The 18,012-nt window shown below is 47.5% G+C and overlaps 1 protein-coding gene across 1 annotated transcript in view; it reads left to right on the forward strand.

Annotated features, from left to right (window-relative positions):
• Nucleotides 1-1,142: 1,142 nt before the first annotated feature.
• Nucleotides 1,143-18,012, forward strand: part of LOC119406833 (probable E3 ubiquitin-protein ligase RNF144A-A) — a 29,102-nt gene continuing 12,232 nt past the window's right edge. The window contains exons 1-6 of the mRNA XM_037673567.2: nucleotides 1,143-1,405; nucleotides 12,259-12,570; nucleotides 13,735-13,836; nucleotides 13,902-13,962; nucleotides 14,920-15,032; nucleotides 15,797-15,888. Of these exons, the coding sequence (XP_037529495.1) occupies nucleotides 12,262-12,570; nucleotides 13,735-13,836; nucleotides 13,902-13,962; nucleotides 14,920-15,032; nucleotides 15,797-15,888 (677 nt within the window). The 5' untranslated portion in view covers nucleotides 1,143-1,405; nucleotides 12,259-12,261. The remainder of the gene's footprint in view (nucleotides 1,406-12,258; nucleotides 12,571-13,734; nucleotides 13,837-13,901; nucleotides 13,963-14,919; nucleotides 15,033-15,796; nucleotides 15,889-18,012) is intronic.

Raw genomic sequence — 18,012 nt, forward strand, 5'->3', positions numbered from 1 at the left:
TGCGGGTCCAACATAAATACAACGCGAGCGTGACGTGCACTCATCGTGCCATCATCAAGCGTTGCTGAGCACGAAGGTGCGATTTCCAGCCACTCTGGGGGAATGCAAAATGCTCAGTGATAATCTGGGAAGCCCGTCACTATTTATGTCGCCTAATTTATCAACTGACATCGCTCAAACCAACTTTGCACGTATTTGAGGTCGCAAAACAAACTGGCGCCCACTGTTTTGTTAGTCGCCCACGCTGTCGTCGGTGCGGATGGATTTGTGTGCGCCCGTGCGTTTTCGACGAATAGTTTCTCGATTTGTAATGCAACATGTGCGACATTGACATACCATGCATTCCATCGCAGATGCGAATTGATACACAAGGCCCGCTTGGCGTGTTTGAGACGAAATCTGCATTTGACTCGGTGCAACTGGCGCGTTCCTTGTTGCATTGCTGTGGAGGTCAAGGCTGCCTCTGTGGCTGGCAAAATACTTGAACAAGCTAAATGGCGAGTAGCTTATGTTTCGGCGGCACAAAATACAGGCTGCTGACTGGTGCATCCGCGGCAGGAGCTCCGCACACATTTCGAGGCAACTCATGGGACAATTCTTGCAAGTGGTTCGTTTGGAAGCGAGAAGCAACCAAACAGATGCTCGCAAAATAAGAATGATCGCCTTCGAAGGGAAATGAAGGTTGCTATGCGTCGAGATTACTGATATTAACGGTGTCCTTGTAACCACGACACTGCAGCAGCCTCGCATCGGCCTGAATGCACACACTACGCACGTGTGGCCGTAGGCTAAAAGGCAGACAGAAACGCCTTCCCGAGGCTGTCTGTTTTTCTTAGTGGCCGTCGTGAGCGAAGCACTCGCGGAACGTCAAGGCGTGACGGTTTCGTGTAGCTCGCTTTGCGCGTTCGAACCTGTTCTCCATGGCAGCCGCACAAAGCTCAGAATGCGCCTCCGCTGCGCAACCGACGGGGGAGACCCTGCAGAAGCGGCAGAAGCACGAGAGAGCCAGCAAAACAAACGAGTAACAACGACCCGATGACGCAGTCTCACGTGACATCGACGCATTGGGAGAGCGCGCGTATAAAACCGGTGGTGGAGAGAGAGAGTTTGTCCGTGCTCTCGCAAGTGCCGAGTCAGAACCTCGCAGACGGATTAATCCAGTTTCAGCGGACGGTCGTGCGTGTGTGGTGCGTACGTGCGAGTCCCTTCGTCAGCTGCGCCGGGTGTGCACTTTCAGTCATCGGAGAACTTCACGTGAACACGTCGTGCAGACCGTCGACGCTGTCTCTCGTTCGCACGCAGCCATCGTGGTGTTGTCGGCTGGGACGCATGCGTTCCTGGGCGTTCCAGCGCCGCCTGCAGTCGTCGCCCAAGCGTACCGAAGGAGCCTCCCGCCGCAGCCGAGGTTAGTGACTTTCGGCGACACCCCACTGCCGAAGCCCCGCTACCGAAACCAGGGGTCGAAGCGTTAGTCCTAGCGCCGGAGACCATCTTGGGCTGGTGAAGTGTCAGCGTCGCCTACGAGATTTCTCGGTGTGTGACAGCGATACCCTTAATCGTCACTGCGCGCGCAATCGGTTGCTTCCATTCCTCGTGATCATCAGCTGCAAACGGCTGACAAATACAAGAGCGCGCGCTATTTCTCAGCGACGCCCGCTCGCACGCGCGTGAGTCATCGCACTGCTGTGAATCCGCAGATGTTTGCGTTGCTAACGCAAACAGCGCGGCCCCTCTTGCAGCTTCCCGTCTGACGGGTTCGGCGACGCATTCCCGGTTCTTTCGTTTTCGTGGCCCCCTAGGTGTGCTAATGAGGCGCGATTTGGCTAATAGCCACCCCTTAGTTCAGGGGCTGTTTGCATTTGCATTAGCGGCTAAGGTCAGCCCTTGCTTGCCTTGTAGCTCTGTGAGGTCAAACGCGAATGCGCCGCTTCCGGATGCATACAATGCCGTCAGTTCGAGCGGCTGAAGCAGAGTGCGAAGTGGGCTGCGTCGCTTTTGGCGTAACTTATGTGGGATAATGCTGCGCTCTTAATCGCAGATGCATAACCTCAGGTCTCGGCAATTGCACTCTGGTTTGTTTTTTTCACGCTGCGCATGTGCTTGCGTCTTCCCTGTTTAGCGGTCGACGGTCTCGGTAACGAAAGATAGCCGCGCTGTCGCCGTTAGCTTGAGCTCACGGATGGTATCTCCTCTATCACCGACACGCTGTCGTCAATCCAGTGTAGTAAAACTTCAGTAATTCGTGTACATTGAACCTCCTTGATACGTTCCCGTTTCGTACGATTTCCCGGTACCAACGTTCGCGATCAAGCGAAACTGCGCAATGGTTTAGTAAATTTGGAGTGTACGTTTACACTCCGGATAGTATGTTTCTTCCCACGCTTTTTTTTTTTCCAGAAACACACGAACGAGGTTCTACTGTACACGCAGACGTCAACGGACAGCGCTTGTTCGTTGAAGTGAGGTGTTTGAATAGCTACGTTGTCCATTTTTAGTTTCTTCGTTATATTTGCATTTAGTTTTTTAAAGCTTTCCCTCAAGCCTAGCGTATCTCAGAACCCAAAAGGCGCGTCACACGAAAAAGTTTGTTTCGTGCATAAGGTCTTCGAGGAAACGGCCCAAGTCAAGAAGTCTAATGACTGCAGCAGCAACAGAAATGATCGCAAAAGGGGCATGAGCCACACGCTGCGCGATAGTGAGCGGTTGCCCCAGAGTTGAGACAAATTTCAAAAGGCTCCAACCACAAAATACCCAGCTGGTCCGTGAAAGAAAGGTTGCACATCTGCTGTCACTCCCCCTGAAGAAGATGGCATCGAGTTGATTCCGAAACGAAAATAAACCCATTTTTTTGGTTGGAGCCTTGTGAAAGCTTTAGTTAAATTAACCCAACCAGACTCTGTCGAAATGTTCAGCTCAAAGTCCAGAGTGCTGCTTGTTCACGTGTTGCGCCGCAACTTTAAAGCTCAGGATTATATCGGGATTTGGAAGCAGTCGAGCATGATGCTTTCCATTGCGACACACAGTTTCGCTTAGACAATTTTGCAAGTAACTAGTAATATTTGTAATTCATTTTCCTAATGAGGTAATCGGTGCAAACCTAAATATCCACCAGTTTGCGCAAGGCTGTTTCTAGCGAAATAGCACAGGCCGTATCTCCCCATTCTTTCAATTATGTGGTACACGTGCGGGTTGCTTTTACGAAGCCGAAATTTCCCAATTCCGACGGGAAAACTGCCGTGACAGTGCATCGTCAGAAATTCCGTTACTGCTAAAGGCACGATAATTACTAGCTATTAATAACTGAGCTTCACCAGTTAAACTCGCACATATGTGAGAGTCTTGATATAAATTCATTGTAATTGTTTCAGTTACTTCTTGGTGCACAGAGGTAACTATAGGATGTATTTCATAATTATGAATATCGTTTAAAGTGGATGCGCCTCATTCGTCAATTGCGATATGTGCCCTAGGTAATTTAGAACGTTAATAAGGTTACCGTTGATAGTTGATAGGTGATAGTTACCGTTCTGGACGACCGCCAGTTTATTTCGAATAAAATATTGCATCCTCTGAGTCTTCGTATATATTGGAACAATTTTTCGCAGTCTTCGAAGAAACACTAAAAAACGAACACACAGGTAGAATTCTCGAAAAAGGCGCGTGCCTGTTGTGTGCGTTTCCTTGATAGCTCGCAACGTGTTTATGGTGCCGCGGATTTCTCTCGTAAATAGATAACATTTTAAAAAAGAATGTCGGGTTCCCAGAAGGCCTGCGTCAAGGCTGGAAAAAGGTGCACCGCTTTCAATGCACGTATCTGTCTCAGTTTAATGCACAGTCAGTGAAGAAAAGAAGGGCTCTTTGTTAGACACAATATTGATGAGAACCAGCAGACAATAATGCCAAGGAAAGTGTGTGTCTCCAGGTGCCATTGCAACTGAAATTGGAGAGAAACTGCCTCTAAGCACAGTCCACACAATGCGAAGGACAGCGACGGAATGGGTACCAGGTCAACGTGCCACGATGGTCTAGTGGTTACGGCGCTCGACTGCTGACCCGAAGGTCGCGGGATCGAATCCCGGCCGCGGCGGCTGCATTTTCGATAGAGGCGAAACTCTTTGAGGCTCGTGTACTTAGCGTTAAATATCGAAATTTGCGGAGCCCTCCACTACGGCGTCTCTCGTAATCATATCGTGGTTTTGGGACGTTAAACCCCACATATTATTATTAACCCGGGGGGACGCGTTTTCGGGACGACGACGAAGAGCGTCCTTTTACGACCTACACTGAAAGGGAAGGCGTTTCCCCACTCGTTGCACGTGCATAGGAAACTCTTTTCGCTCAAACTGAGCGTACGTGTTGATTCAGCTGGGCGGCAGAGGGTAGTCTGTCGGGAGTGACGAAATCGGCAAGTTCGCAGGCATCAAAACGGAACCAGATCGCACAGGATGGGAGACCCGGGCAGTGTACAGGCTGGCATCACGTGCACTGTAAGCCTTTGGTCTTTCACTGGGGTTTCCAGTAGAAGGCCTTTCGGTTTGCCCTTTTTATTTGTCGTGAAACAGTATCGGTGGTCCATCCTCGTCTGATCATAATGGATGGGAATTACGAAGCGACTAGCACCCTTCCGATAAATCAATATGAAGGACTTTTCGTGCTCGGCATCAAAGGGAGACTGAACACGGCTTCACTTGTAAGATGCCACGTTAACACGCTGCTATAAAAAACGCTCAAAAAGAAACGCGCCGACCAACTGGCGGTCCCGTGTATGTAGGCAATGCATCGTGAACAGAAATGCCGACGAACGTGATTACCCACATGTAAAGGCATTATGTAGGTACATGACTTCTTAGTGTAATCTTATATGAACGAATTTATCAAATATAGAGCGCACTTTTAAGCCTTCTGTGGAGCGTACGAAAAAGTGCAGGTATAGTGAGTGCCCGAGCCGTCTAAAAAAATTGTTGGGAAAATATTTCACCAAATTACTTTTCTTTTCGAGTAAAATATCGCAGATGGTGGTCAAAGATGTTCTTGGAAGCGAATGTGAAGCTAGCATTCTTCCCTACATACCTCAGAAACACAGCCTCTTCGTGTGCCCGATTATAGATCACGTGCTCTTGTTCTGCTAACGTAAATGCTATGTTAATTGTGTAATTAAAATAAGAGACCGCAGTTGTCGACTAAAGTAAAAACAAATAAAACCGACGATTGTAATGGCGTAGCAAATTGGGCGAGTTGGAAAATACTCACGATGGCTGCAGCGCAAACACAAGAATAAAAACACAAGAAGGCAGTCAGGAAAAGGAAAAACGCTCTGTCTTTTCCTTCTCTCGTACTGTGTTCTGTTCGCGCTGGTCATCGTGTAAACCGATGATTATTGGTAACATCTGTCTCCAATAAAATTGGGCAAGGCATTGAGGAAGCTATAGTGACGCAAGCAGACACGTTGAGCAGTGCGGAACAGTTGGCCGTGCCTCTAATCGGACGTCTGGCAAGGGACACCCAAGGATTTTTATTCCTTGCTGACAGTGCAGCATAAGAAACTAAATCCCGTGTGTAAGGAAAGCGTTGGTGCGAACAATAACGGCATCTCAAGTTGCCCGAGTGCCGCCGACCTTCCCATGTAGCGAGAGTGAATGGGTCGGCGGCATTTTGCGAGGTCGTTGGGAGCGACCGTGGAGGATGACCTCGGCTTTTAAGCATTCCGCCAGAGATTGGCGCTCTTCACAGGCGCACTATATGCTTAATGAACGGCCCCTCAGAGGACCCCGCGTAGTGCAGAGTTTTTAAAAATCGCCTCTCACGTACAACACGATTACTAACGACAACCTGCGCAAAAAGAAAAAAGGGGCCGAGAAAGGACGGGCGCAGACTGAAGATTTATCGAGGCTCGAGATGCCTCGTCAAACGTGAAAGTCGACGTCAACACGAATGGTTGAAAAAAAAAAAAAATGGAAGCTAAGCGGCACGCCGCTCCATGCGTCATGTACAAGACGTCCACTAAAGCACCACTGAGAGTAATTAAGATGCAATTGACCTCTAAATAGCACAGATACGTAATGGATTTCGCCGTCGTGTTAGCACGCGATCCCTGCGACTGTTTGTCGGACAAACTGTGCAAACACACGTGGGATAATACTAATCAATCTCTCGTTTGTCACAGACGGCCTTGCACTTGTGAACGAAGAGAGCTCCTCGCGCCGCGCAGTCTTTTGTCGTTGGCACGGCTTGCCAACTCTCCCAGCGCTCAGTCGTTCAAAGACGGCGTAACTGACGTTCATGAGCTCGCGATCACTGCACGCGGGGAACAGTGTAGTTCACTAATCTACTATATTTAATTAACTGCATAGTACGTATTGCAGCCACTGAGGGTCACGTCCACACTTGGGAGGAAGCCTGCAGGGGTGGCTCGGATGTATGCGCTGTTTTAAACGAAACACCCGTTTGTACAAATACTGTAGTCTCGATATCAGGGTGGCATTACAGCTTTATAATATGACTATATATATATATATATATGTATCTACTCGACCACGTGCCCAACTTGTAAGCGTTATATATGTGCTGTCTCTTGAATAAACTTCCAGTGTGCGCCTCGAGGATACCAACGAGTGGCTGTCTCGCCGTAATATTCTGAGTAGTAACGATGGGCCCTTAACTATTTAAATGCTTAGTATTTATGTTAGCTGACAAAAGGCACTTGCGGTTCGAGCGGAAAGCATTCTGGGGGTGCAGCTAACTTTTCTTCTATTTTTTTTTTCTTTTTTCGTAGCACGTAACCGAGTATAACTTGGCAAAGGATGAAAAAAGATGACATACAGGTGCTGGTACACAAAGATTGCAGGTAGCACAAAATAAAAGGCGGATCACGTGCAAGTACGACACTTAATTGGAAAGCGTAACAAAGGTAATTCATTGGACAGTATATGAGACAAACAAATTTGGGGCAGGCTTCAATGGACAGCTGACTCCATTCAGTTATGGCCCTGGAAAAAGAATTAAAGGAGCATTTTAAGCGCGGCTCGTTTTCTCTTACGTTAATTCGCGTGGCGCCGTTTTATGATGGTAGGGAGTTTTCGAATAGGGGCCCCCCAGCCCTTTCCTTGCGTGTGCTCGCTTTGGGTCAAGCAGGCGCTAAGAGTTTTCGAATAGGGCCAGCGGCGCTTTGGACGAGCCGTCGCTTCAGTGTGTGCCGTCGTGTGTGTTTGACGCAAAGCCTTTGGGGCAGGCTTTGGGGCTTCCGCTAAATTCGATAAATTGCGTCCCCAGCGCAAAACGGTGTTTGGCTCTCGCGCATGCGTAGTGGCCTCGACGCTATTTCTTTGGGGCCCTAAAGGTTGGGGCCTCTAAAATTCGTCCAGGTTGGATACGCTTTCGGTTCCGATTCGTATGCTGCAACGTGTGTCCTAACGTACGTAGCTGATTAAAAAGATAAGTGTGACTTTTCGTGCCTGACATGGATTTCTCTCGCAAGCAATGTCCGCAGCTGGGAGTAAACGCTCGGTTACGCTATGTGCAATAGCTAGATGGTATTTTATTATTATTATTATTATTTTTTTTCAATTCTGTGTTGCCTCAAAAAACACCCGGTACGTAAAACCGATATCTGTCTCAATTCGCATATGAAATATATCCAGCTGGGTGGGCCGGCAGTTGGTTCAACACGTCGTGAAAGTTCGACCGAAAAAAAAAAAAAAACAGCAGGAACTGAAGGACGCGCTCAATGCGTTCCATCACTGAAGTGGGTGTAAGAAGGCTGGGCACACAAACAGAGAGGACAGAAAGAGCGCAAACTTATTCGGCGAAAGCAATATGAAAGCATGGAAAACATGCGCAAAGCCCGACAGCATTAGAGAAGACGCGAGTGGCAGAGGCGATCGGGAGGTTGAAATTATTTTCTGTACGTACGGGGTTATCGAGGGGATACGTGAATTGGCTTTTTTTTTTTTTTTTTTACGTAACGGGCTGCTCGCCAGGGCAGCCTATTGCATAAACGTGGCCTTGAACGCCCGCGTGAGAGAGGAGAGATCGACGTCTAAGAAGCCACACAAAGGCGTATGAAATATCGTGTCGACTGTACACATACACGACGATAAGACAAGTGAATCGAACGAAAGAGATGGCTGCAAAGCAAAGGCGCTTTCGACGAGTCGGACGTCCGAGCAGGCCAGCGTCGTCGCATGGAGAAGTTTGCGACTCCCGTGGTGTGTCGAAGCCGATCACCATTTGTGTCGATGGTGACCGTCGCGTGATCTCCGCTACAACTCGCTTTTCCAGGTGCACGTCACTTGCGTCTTCGCACGAGAGCGAGTTGTTCTAAAGGGCGATATTTAATTCCTGACGATGACTTTTTGAGGGGGTGCGTACTAAAAACCAAGTTTATATTGTGTAACCTCCTTTTGTCTCTTTTCTTGCGCTCAGTAATTTCGTCTTCATACTTGCGCATCATCTGTGTTGTTTTTCCTTGTTTCTTGGTCCGTGTCCGCCGGAAGCGCACTACAAGTATGAATACGTACCGACTAGCCCCTGTTGCTGCCCTACTAGCATGAATTTCGTCAATAGATGGCTTGCACTGACGTCACTGAAAGCGCCCTGTTGGAGCACCGGCACGGGTGGACGCGACGCTTCCGATGTCACAATAATGTCTTCAAAACATCACACGCGGGTTCTTTCATTATTCAAGTACAGAGACGCGTTGTTGCCGAGACGCAACTTGTTTGTCATCAAAGCCGCCATCGTGGAGTCCCAGTTCCTTTGAGAAGCGGCGAGAGATTAGAGTTGAGTGAACATTTATACGTGCACAGTTTGCCCCCCATTCCCTCCCCGGCAAAATGCCTCTGGTTATAATATACGTACGCGATACAATACACTGCGCCGAACGCGGTTCTGCTCGTAGCGTGGCTAATATATTGCGAGACGATAAAACGCCTGGAAAATATGGCGGCTGCCGATCGACTCGATCCAACTCGTTCCTCGTTTTACGCTGCGCAAAAGAACGCGAGTATTTAACGCCATCCGAGTCCTTCTGAAGAACAGACGCGCTCGCAATTAAAACTCGTCGCGCGCGAACTGCAGCTCTTGTTTTACAGTAATCTCGGGTCGCGGTTTAATCTCGACAGTCGAAGAAGACGCACACGGGCGCGCTCGATAATTTTATTGTGAAAAAAAAAAAAAGCAAGGCACCGCATTTTGACACAAAATAAAAACACAAAGTGCTTCGCGTTATTAATATCGAAGGCCATATCTACACACATGCCAAGGCAGATTACGATAGCGGGATTCTGACACAGCTGGGTGTCACCCGACTGCGCAATCTTCTTCCATTATATCGCGTCTTATAATTAAGCGGAATGAAGGACAACATGTGAAGCCGACGTCGGGAAAACCTTGCGAAAATGCAGGGTAAGAACCACAGGGACCAATCTTCCGCTCCCTAGGTTATTAGAGGAGATCGAAACAAACACGAGCGCGCAGTGAAATGATGAATCCTTGCCCAATTCTGTCAGTTAGTTATTAACCAAGGTCGCATTATTAAATTTAGAGCCAAGTACGCGTCGTAGAGAGGGCATTTTCCAAAACGACCGATCCAATTTTTTGTGGCTACGTAGTTCGTGCTGTGCGGATATCAGCAAGCCCGCGAGGAGTGAAATAAAACCACGTGACCGCGCTCGTACTGCGGCCCTTTCGAACATGCAGCCATGCAGCGGCTTCACAGCGCGTCAGAATTTTTGACGGCAAGGAAGCGCCGTCATCCCCGATAAAAAAGCGGACGGGCCGTGGTTATTCACGTGCAAGCGTGTGTTCGGTGGTGACCTGTCTTCGGAGGATTCAAATCCTTTTATGTTATTTATTTGTAATTACATTGCGCTCCCCCCTTCAGTTCCTCTCCGCGGTCGATCACGTTACCTCCTGGTCACGCGGCCTGTTTTAGCGAACGCACCGGCGCAGGGTCCGCAAAGACTGCGTCGCTGTACAAAGGCTGCACAGTTAATGAGCATCTCAAGATGAAATGTACACCAGATATAATAATAGACGCAGGCTGCAGACATTTGCGATGGTCGGCCGCGTATTTGCGCTCATTTTTATACCGACCCGCGTGCCCTGTCGCTGCAGTGAAACTAGGTCAATGCCTGCCTGCCGTCATTTGCTTGTTATATTCTGTGGGCGAGAGATGGGCACACAGATAATATGCCAGGCAGAGTGTGTAGAGTGTGTGGTGTGTGTGTGTGTGTGTGTGTGTGTGTGTGTGTGTGTGTGTGTGTGTGTGTATATATATATATATATATATATATATATAAATTGGCAGATCCCGTGCCTCGTGGGAATCGGTTTCATGCGAAGCTGTCGGCAAGTAGTTCTATGCTGCATTCCTGGGTCTGGGCCAAGTGTTACGGGGTGGATCAACACGTTTTTGTGAGTGTAGTAGTTGTGTGCACATCGTGGACTTGCGAGGCACGTCGACTACACTGGCGTTTAAAGGGTAACTTATGGTGTGACGTAACATCAGCACTCATGTTAGAGCACATACGTCAGTATAACCGAAACGAAGTGCACTTTACGGTGCGATGATGTGAATATCATATGTACCTTTCGTTAGCATATTCCTCTGAGGTCGAGCAATGCTTGAATATAGCTTGCTGAATCATAGGAATACAAATGTAATGTTTATTGGATTTGTATAAAAACGGGGCCAACATGAACCACAATTGACGCTAAGATGACATGATGCCTGTATCGTAGGAGTAAATATGTAAAGCTTATTGCTTTGTTGTAAAATTAGATAGCCAGCACCACAACCACAATTGACGTTGAACCAACATTATGCCTGCATAGACTGTTCTTCCAAAGCAGTTTCTAGACCTGGCGTGGCGCTGAGGTAGAATACCTGACTGCCACACAGAATGCCCGGGTTAGATTCCTGCTTGGATCCTAATTTTTATTCTTTGCATTCGTCGGGTCAACACTACCGGTGTCAGTTTTTCTTAACACTCTCGCATTTAAATTACCAATGTCTGTTCACGCTGTTCCTGGGTAGATAAAAGCTGTCAATCACCTGTGGCGCATACCCGTACGCCGCAGTCTGTGGTAAATGGGTATGTGCCGCATTTGTCTGGTGGAAAGGGTTTGACGACATATGCGGCAGCATTGTCACGTTATTCATGTCATGACCAGACAGTCATATTTGTTAGATCCTCTTACGCTCCCTCTCATGCCAATTTTGGTGTACCCCAAGTTTATATATATATATATATATATATATATAGTCAAGTAGATCCTCCGTGAGAAGTCACAACGTTGTTTATTTCGACGTTGTGACTTCTCACGGAGGATCTACTTGACTACTTGCAACGCTACGGCCACTCCACCACCATGCCTGCCTATATATATATATATATATATATATATATATATAGGCATGCTGTGTGTCGCCACTATATTCTGGTGCTTGCTTATTGGTGGACAAGATCACCCGTCAATCAAATTGGTTCAAAAGCAGGGACGGGAAAAGCCGACTGATTTATTGCATTCACAAAAGACACACATTTCCCCCTTTTCTTTTCTTACTTTTTTTTAGAAATGTACCTTTGTAGTTTTCACTATTCCAATAAATAATAATTTATGGTGTTCCATGTGCCAGAACCATATGGTAATGAGGCACACCGTAGTGGAAGGTTCCGGATTAATTTTGACCCTCCGGTGTTCTTTATTTGCGCTTAAATCTAGGTACACTGGTGTTTTTGCATTTTGTCTGCATCGAGATGCGGCTGCAGCCTTAGCCGGGGATCGAAGCAAGTTTAGCAGTGCGGCCATGTTTTTTCTCATTTGTTAACCTACTGAAGAGAATAACAACGCACTATAAGTTTCATTTTGCTGATCGACGTACTAGTATTACGCATTACTTATTCTTGGGTTTATTGCCAAGTAGGGGCATAGCCAGAAATATATTTCTGGGGAAGTTTGGCCTCCCTTTGTTTATATCTGTGCATGTGTTTGCATATGTGCATGCAAGTATGTATACACATACTAAAGGTAAGCATTTGGGGGTGGTGTCGGTCCCCCCAAACCACGTCCCTGCTTTGCCACTGTTGGCAAGTGTATTTTTCTTGTTCCCTCTGTTAACCAAGTCATTAGGCGTATATATTCACATTTATGTTCTGCCTCAGTTATCTCTTTGCTAGCATTAAGGTATAACAGTCTCTCCATGCAGATCTTTTTGTACAATAAAATGTGCATTTCACGATCCCCAACAAAATGCAGGTGATGGCCCAACAACCCCGAGAGAAACGCCGCTCGCTGCTCCGCTGGCTGGTGTCTCGATCGCGGGACCGTAAAACACCGGCGGCCACTGCCAACAACGGCTCGGTGCCCCTGGCCTCGCTGCCCAAGTCACACACCTACTCGGGCGCCTGCTGCAAGGCGCCCCGGGCCCAGCGATCACTGAGCGTCTACGATGTCGAGCAGGTCTCGTCCCAGAGGCCCCTGCTGGCACTGTGCAGACTTTGCTTGACCGTGGTGCCCTCGTCGGCGCTGTACCGAGTGACGCACTGTGGATGCTATTTCTGCCTCCAGGTGCGCTCGATTGGCAGCATCGTGCAAAACTTTTGAGTGCGTGTTTGTTTGGGCTTATGCGGAGCCTTGGCTTTTAGGCCAACAAAACAAAATGGCACCGAAAGCTACTTTACCACAAAATGCAGAATGTTTAGCGCTGGATTTATAGGTTTTGTAGTGGCCGCTTGGCTGCTGACAGCTTTGCCAGTTTCTCTTCATTAAGGGCATAAATCCCAAACGTTCCCTGCATCAAACGCTACATTAAGGCCTCAAATCCCTCATGAGAAGGGTCATGTGGTAAAAAGCAGGCCTGAGGTACAAAAAAGCACACAAATCTCCAAAAACCACGCCTTATGGCTTCGGGCACATGAGTTGTGTGGTCACCACGTCTTTCCGGTGGTCGTGCGACTAAAGAAATAACAAAATCCGGAGTCTGTGCGACTACAAAAAGCAGCGTTCACGTGGTATAATGTGCACAGTCCACGTGAGGTGTGCCAGCTGCGTGCTTACTTCATCTTTGCACTGTTCGCATAAATGATTTCCAGGGCCCCTGAACCACCTCTGATATTTTTTAGAATGTTTCAAGTAAACACGGGGATCAGAATGCCGTCACAGTCAAGCCCAAATAAACCTCACTACCAAACGCACTTGAACTTTATCGGTCCTTATTGGTTTTGTTGCAACAGTTATCAGATCTTATCAACCTTGCCAAATTTGGTTCGGCAGCATAGCAATTGCAGCCGGACACTTACAGCCCCTTATTAGTACCTACCATCATTGTCAATTCTTTGATACGTGAACATACCGGGCTGCCATTGAGTCCGACCAATGTGCTCCGTGGAAATTTGGCCGAGGGTGCATCCACACTGAAGGCTGCCTTGCTGGCCCAACAGCCATACACACTGTGCAAATTGTATTGTTTCATGTCTAATAGAGCTGCAGGTACGTCTACAGAGACTCATTTCACTTTTGCATTATGAACATTTTCTATGAAAGAGAGTTGAAGCATTTTTTTCCCTAGTGGTATACTTTTTAAGGACCTCCCTGATGCTGCCAATTATCTACATTTGCAATGTTCTAACATTCCAATATTATAAATTGTCGAATTATCAAATGATTTTCCGATTACAGAGCGTTACATATCTTTTCTTTGCCAAGGCATAACATGGGGTGTCTGTGTTACAGTGCACACGTCAGTACCTGACCGTCAGCATCCGTGATGGCAATGCCTACATACCGTGTCCTGATGACAAGTGTCCGAGCGGAGGCATCTTTGAGTCTTCAGAGGTGAGGCACATTGCTCAATTCAGAATACTTTGGTGCTTTCGTACTGACGTTCCTCTTTCTTGCAGATTGAACAGCTTGTCGAGAGGGATGTCTGGGAGCTTTACCTTCGATGCAAGCTTAACCGAGGTATACACTTGTGTTTTGTGTCACTCAAACTATGAGCAGGAACTCGGTCACTTCAGTGAAGGCAACCGCTCCATATGCAAATACCACAGTTGTTTAAGTGAAAATAAAATTGAAAGCCATGGGTACTGTTACGTCACCCAGCGTAACAGGGAAACTTCTAAGCGTAGTGGATTTGTCGGAACCTGCTTAAGTTGATAAACTTTCCAGCGAGTTCTGTATAATATTCAAAAATGTGGATTCCATCAACAAATTTCAAAAAGCGTTTAAACTACGAGGACAGCTTACGTGCAGCATACTTGGAAAATTCTGAGAAATTTCAGCAAATTCACTGATAGTCATCAGTGTAAGGCACAATGTAATGGTTTAATGGTGCACGTCTATAGCCGGTGGTATCCAGTAGAGGGTTCTCCCCAGAAATCTTTCTAGCGGTGGACAGTTTGGAAGTCGGGGCAGGGTGAGGTATTAAGTTTAGGAATTTCAAGTTTTCAAACTTTGCTTTTTCGACACACATCCACATTTAATTTCTAGCCGTGCATTTGTGGCATCTAGGACGAGCATAGAAAATGGAAGCAAGGGCGCTTGTGTTCTAGCGAACCACAAGGTCACCTGTTCAGACTTTTTTTTCCAATAAACAGGTGGCGGGAGGCATGGCTCACTGACGCTGTGCACGCATGGTTGCTATTTATTGGTGCCTCAGGAGTGCATTTCAGGGCAGTCAGTCGGAGCGGTGTATGGTATTCCCACCACCACCACCCACCGTGGGGATATGAGACGGGTTTCCAGCACTTTGTGTGCTCGTAATTTGTCGTGTAGCACATCCGGAAGTCTCTTGATATTTGAGTTTATCACAAGTGTCTGTGTATTCCAAAAACCCTGTGCTATACTGCGAGTGAATTTTTAAATGAATCTGCGTGGAGCGCATTGGTATTATTTGAGTCACTGTGCCCACTTATGCAGATGTGGAGATGGACCCCAACCAAACTTGGTGCCCTGGCCCAGGATGTGAAAGCATCTGCCGTGTTTTCCCACCACTGCGTGACTGTGAGGCATCGCCCGTCCACTGCTCCAAGGTACAGCACACCTTGCTTGTTCTGGTGTTTACAGGCTTTACAACCGAGGATATGAGAGCGCATGCCTTCTGGTGCAAGGCAAGTGCCCTGGTGAGCGGGTGTCACTTTGTGGGTTCAGCAGGCCCTTGCAGCACTCGCATGCTCTCCGACATGTCCATTCTCTCTCGCTGCCATTGTGCTATACGGTGTTGCATAGTCACTGCAGCAGACGACACACAACTGAGTGCTATGAAGGGGCATGTCCGCTAACTGAAATAGTGCGACAGCCACTCGCCAGAGTGCGTCAGGTGGCACGAGCTTCCTTGTTCAGCACTGTCGTAAAGCTTGTGACTGTACACCTTGGAAATTATGTGGGCACTTTGCATGATAAGGACAGCTGCAGCCACAATTCTATTTCTCATCGATTAATCTGAATCTCTGTTAATGACTGCACCAATGTGGTTCTGAATTAGTACGTGTTTAGTGTCTGACTGCTCAGGACACTGCTTTCAGCTAACGAGCGTTGGCCGATTAGCAACAGCTCTGGCAGTCAGGGAAGACAAATTGAAGAGACCTGTGCTGCTAAGGTTCGCTCTGCTGTGTGCATTTAACTTGTGAATGCTTACTTGAGGTCTTGCTTAGCACATGCCTTTCCTACACTGCTATTCTAACTCCTGAAAGACAGCATGGGTGGTGGCTCGAGTAATTGTAAACAAACAACTCACTGCAGCTGTGATGGCTTGAAAGAGTAAGACAACACTGTTCTGCTCCTTCCCACTTTGCAGTGCAAGCTCACCTTCTGCTCCTCGTGCAAGGAACGCTGGCACGCATACCAGTCATGCGATGAGTTCCGGAGACAGTTTTCTGAAGATGAATTGTGAGTGCATCTTGCAGCTGCGTTTGTAAGCATTCCATTAGCGCTGTCCCTACTTGCATAGGCGTGCGGGGGCGAAGGTTCATCGCAGCTACTTTGCATTACACCCCCCCCCCCCCGCACGCCTATGCCTACTTGAGTCCTGAATGTGCAAATGAAACGAGACACATCACTCGGAACATGTTTGCATTATATGTTGCAGCAGTTAAATACAAATGGCCGCAGCAGTCAATGGCACGTGGCTTTTTATTTATCTTGCAGAGAGTACCAAGCAACTTGGCCACACATAATATAGTGCAGGCAGTCCAGTTACTTTGTTACCTTTGTCACAGTAGCTTTTTAAAGGAGGTTACAGTAACTGTGTAGGGGAATAGCTGCTCTAGTTATACTTGCTTCTAATGCATTCTAATGAAAGCTTTGACTGTTCATTCCAGTGTGCTTAAGCAGCACTAAAACAGTCATGCAAGGCAAAAAGTATAAGCATTACTATACGAGACTATGCCAGATGCTATGAGCGCACTTGGCGAATGGAGGCAGAAGTGGCGAGTTCTGTCAGATGCGCAACTCTGTTCCCCAAGGGCCAGTGGTCCCTCAAACTTCTGGCACCACTCCTATGCAACCAGTCGTGAAATTGCCACAAGGCACCAGTATCAGTTGGGCTTGAATAGAAATGAGGTGATGTTCAAATCAGTGATGCAAGTGCATTCTTGGTTGCCTATGCCCAGCATAGGCCATGTTGCATGGTGCATGTAAACATGGAATACTAGCACATCTCTGTTGTGTGGCACTGGACACACAACAGAGATGTTGTGTGGCCTTTGTGACAGTGCACTATCCTACTGCACTAGGTTGTGCTCTGGTGGCACTCCAAGCAATTACTATGCTGGTTTGGAATTGCTGACCTTTTAAAGTTTTCTGGAGCATCATGATCAAGGATTGGTTAGCTCTCTTGCAGTATTTTGTAGAGCTGTGCGAATAGCAAAATTTTTGGTGCGAAGCGAATTCGAATAATAAAGATTGAGTGCGAATCGAATCGAATAATTTCGAATAATTTTCGGATATTTCTCAAACGTTTTTCGAATAATTTGAAGTGAAATTACAGAAAAAGTTGCAGAGAATCCCTAAGTATGTTCTTGTGAGATCTCAACATGAAAGTGTTTCTTTTCGCTCGGTTGATGAAGCGCTGGTGGGGTCATATTTCATAGTTGTCTTTCTTATCAAGAGTGAGGCAATGTAGAGGCCGAATTGTATTTATGTACATGATTTGGTGCAACCAAAGTGTTGCCGACAACACTTTACACGAGTAAAGTTCAGGTTCTTTTGGAGATGAGAAACCACACTCCACACTCGGCGCCCGAGACGCACCACCCGAGGTGATATAAACGAAGTGGGAGGTGAAATTAAGTTTGAAGGTAAAAAAAAAAACAACGCTCCACACTCGGCGCCCGAGACGCACCACCCGAGGTGGTATAAACGAAGTGGGAGGAATTAACGTTGGATTCGCTGGTCGCTTGAAGAATGAGATACGCTGGAGAAGTTTAGAGGAAAATCAAGACAACTTATATTTACAGACTTACAAGAAGAGTTACAATCATAAATGTTACAAAGAAATAAAGAAAAACAAGTACTGGAAATGAACCGTCTGTAGGGCGACCCTACGAATTCGGCAGAGCCGACGGTGCCGAACACCTTAAGCCCGGTTCAGAACGCCAGACGGAACACCGGGGCCGCTTTTTATTACCCGATGCTCCGCCTTTACATTACTGCCGGCGAATAGCCGCCTGTTTGCCCTGTAAGTGGGCGGTGCATGCAGCAAATCAACAAACTCGCGACCAGGTCACCGCCTCCTTACATCTATGCGGGCTCATGCTCCTCGCCCCAAGCAACACACAAACAGGAGGCAAATAAAAACAAAGTAAACTCGAGTTGTTGTGGCCAGGGCAGGCTCAGCTGACGCTACACGTGTCTAGAGCTAAGTGTACGCGTGCGGTGACGAGCAAAGAAAAGAAGAACGTGCCTGAGAAAAACGACCCTGGTGGTATGTCAAATACATTTGCCGAAAAGACACTCCGCTTCGACCACCCTCGGGCCACTTAGTTTCTCCCCCCTCCGCGCACAACGTCGCAC

Source organism: Rhipicephalus sanguineus, chromosome 10, assembly GCF_013339695.2.
Source record: "Rhipicephalus sanguineus isolate Rsan-2018 chromosome 10, BIME_Rsan_1.4, whole genome shotgun sequence".
NCBI classification, from domain to species: Eukaryota; Metazoa; Arthropoda; class Arachnida; order Ixodida; family Ixodidae; genus Rhipicephalus; species Rhipicephalus sanguineus.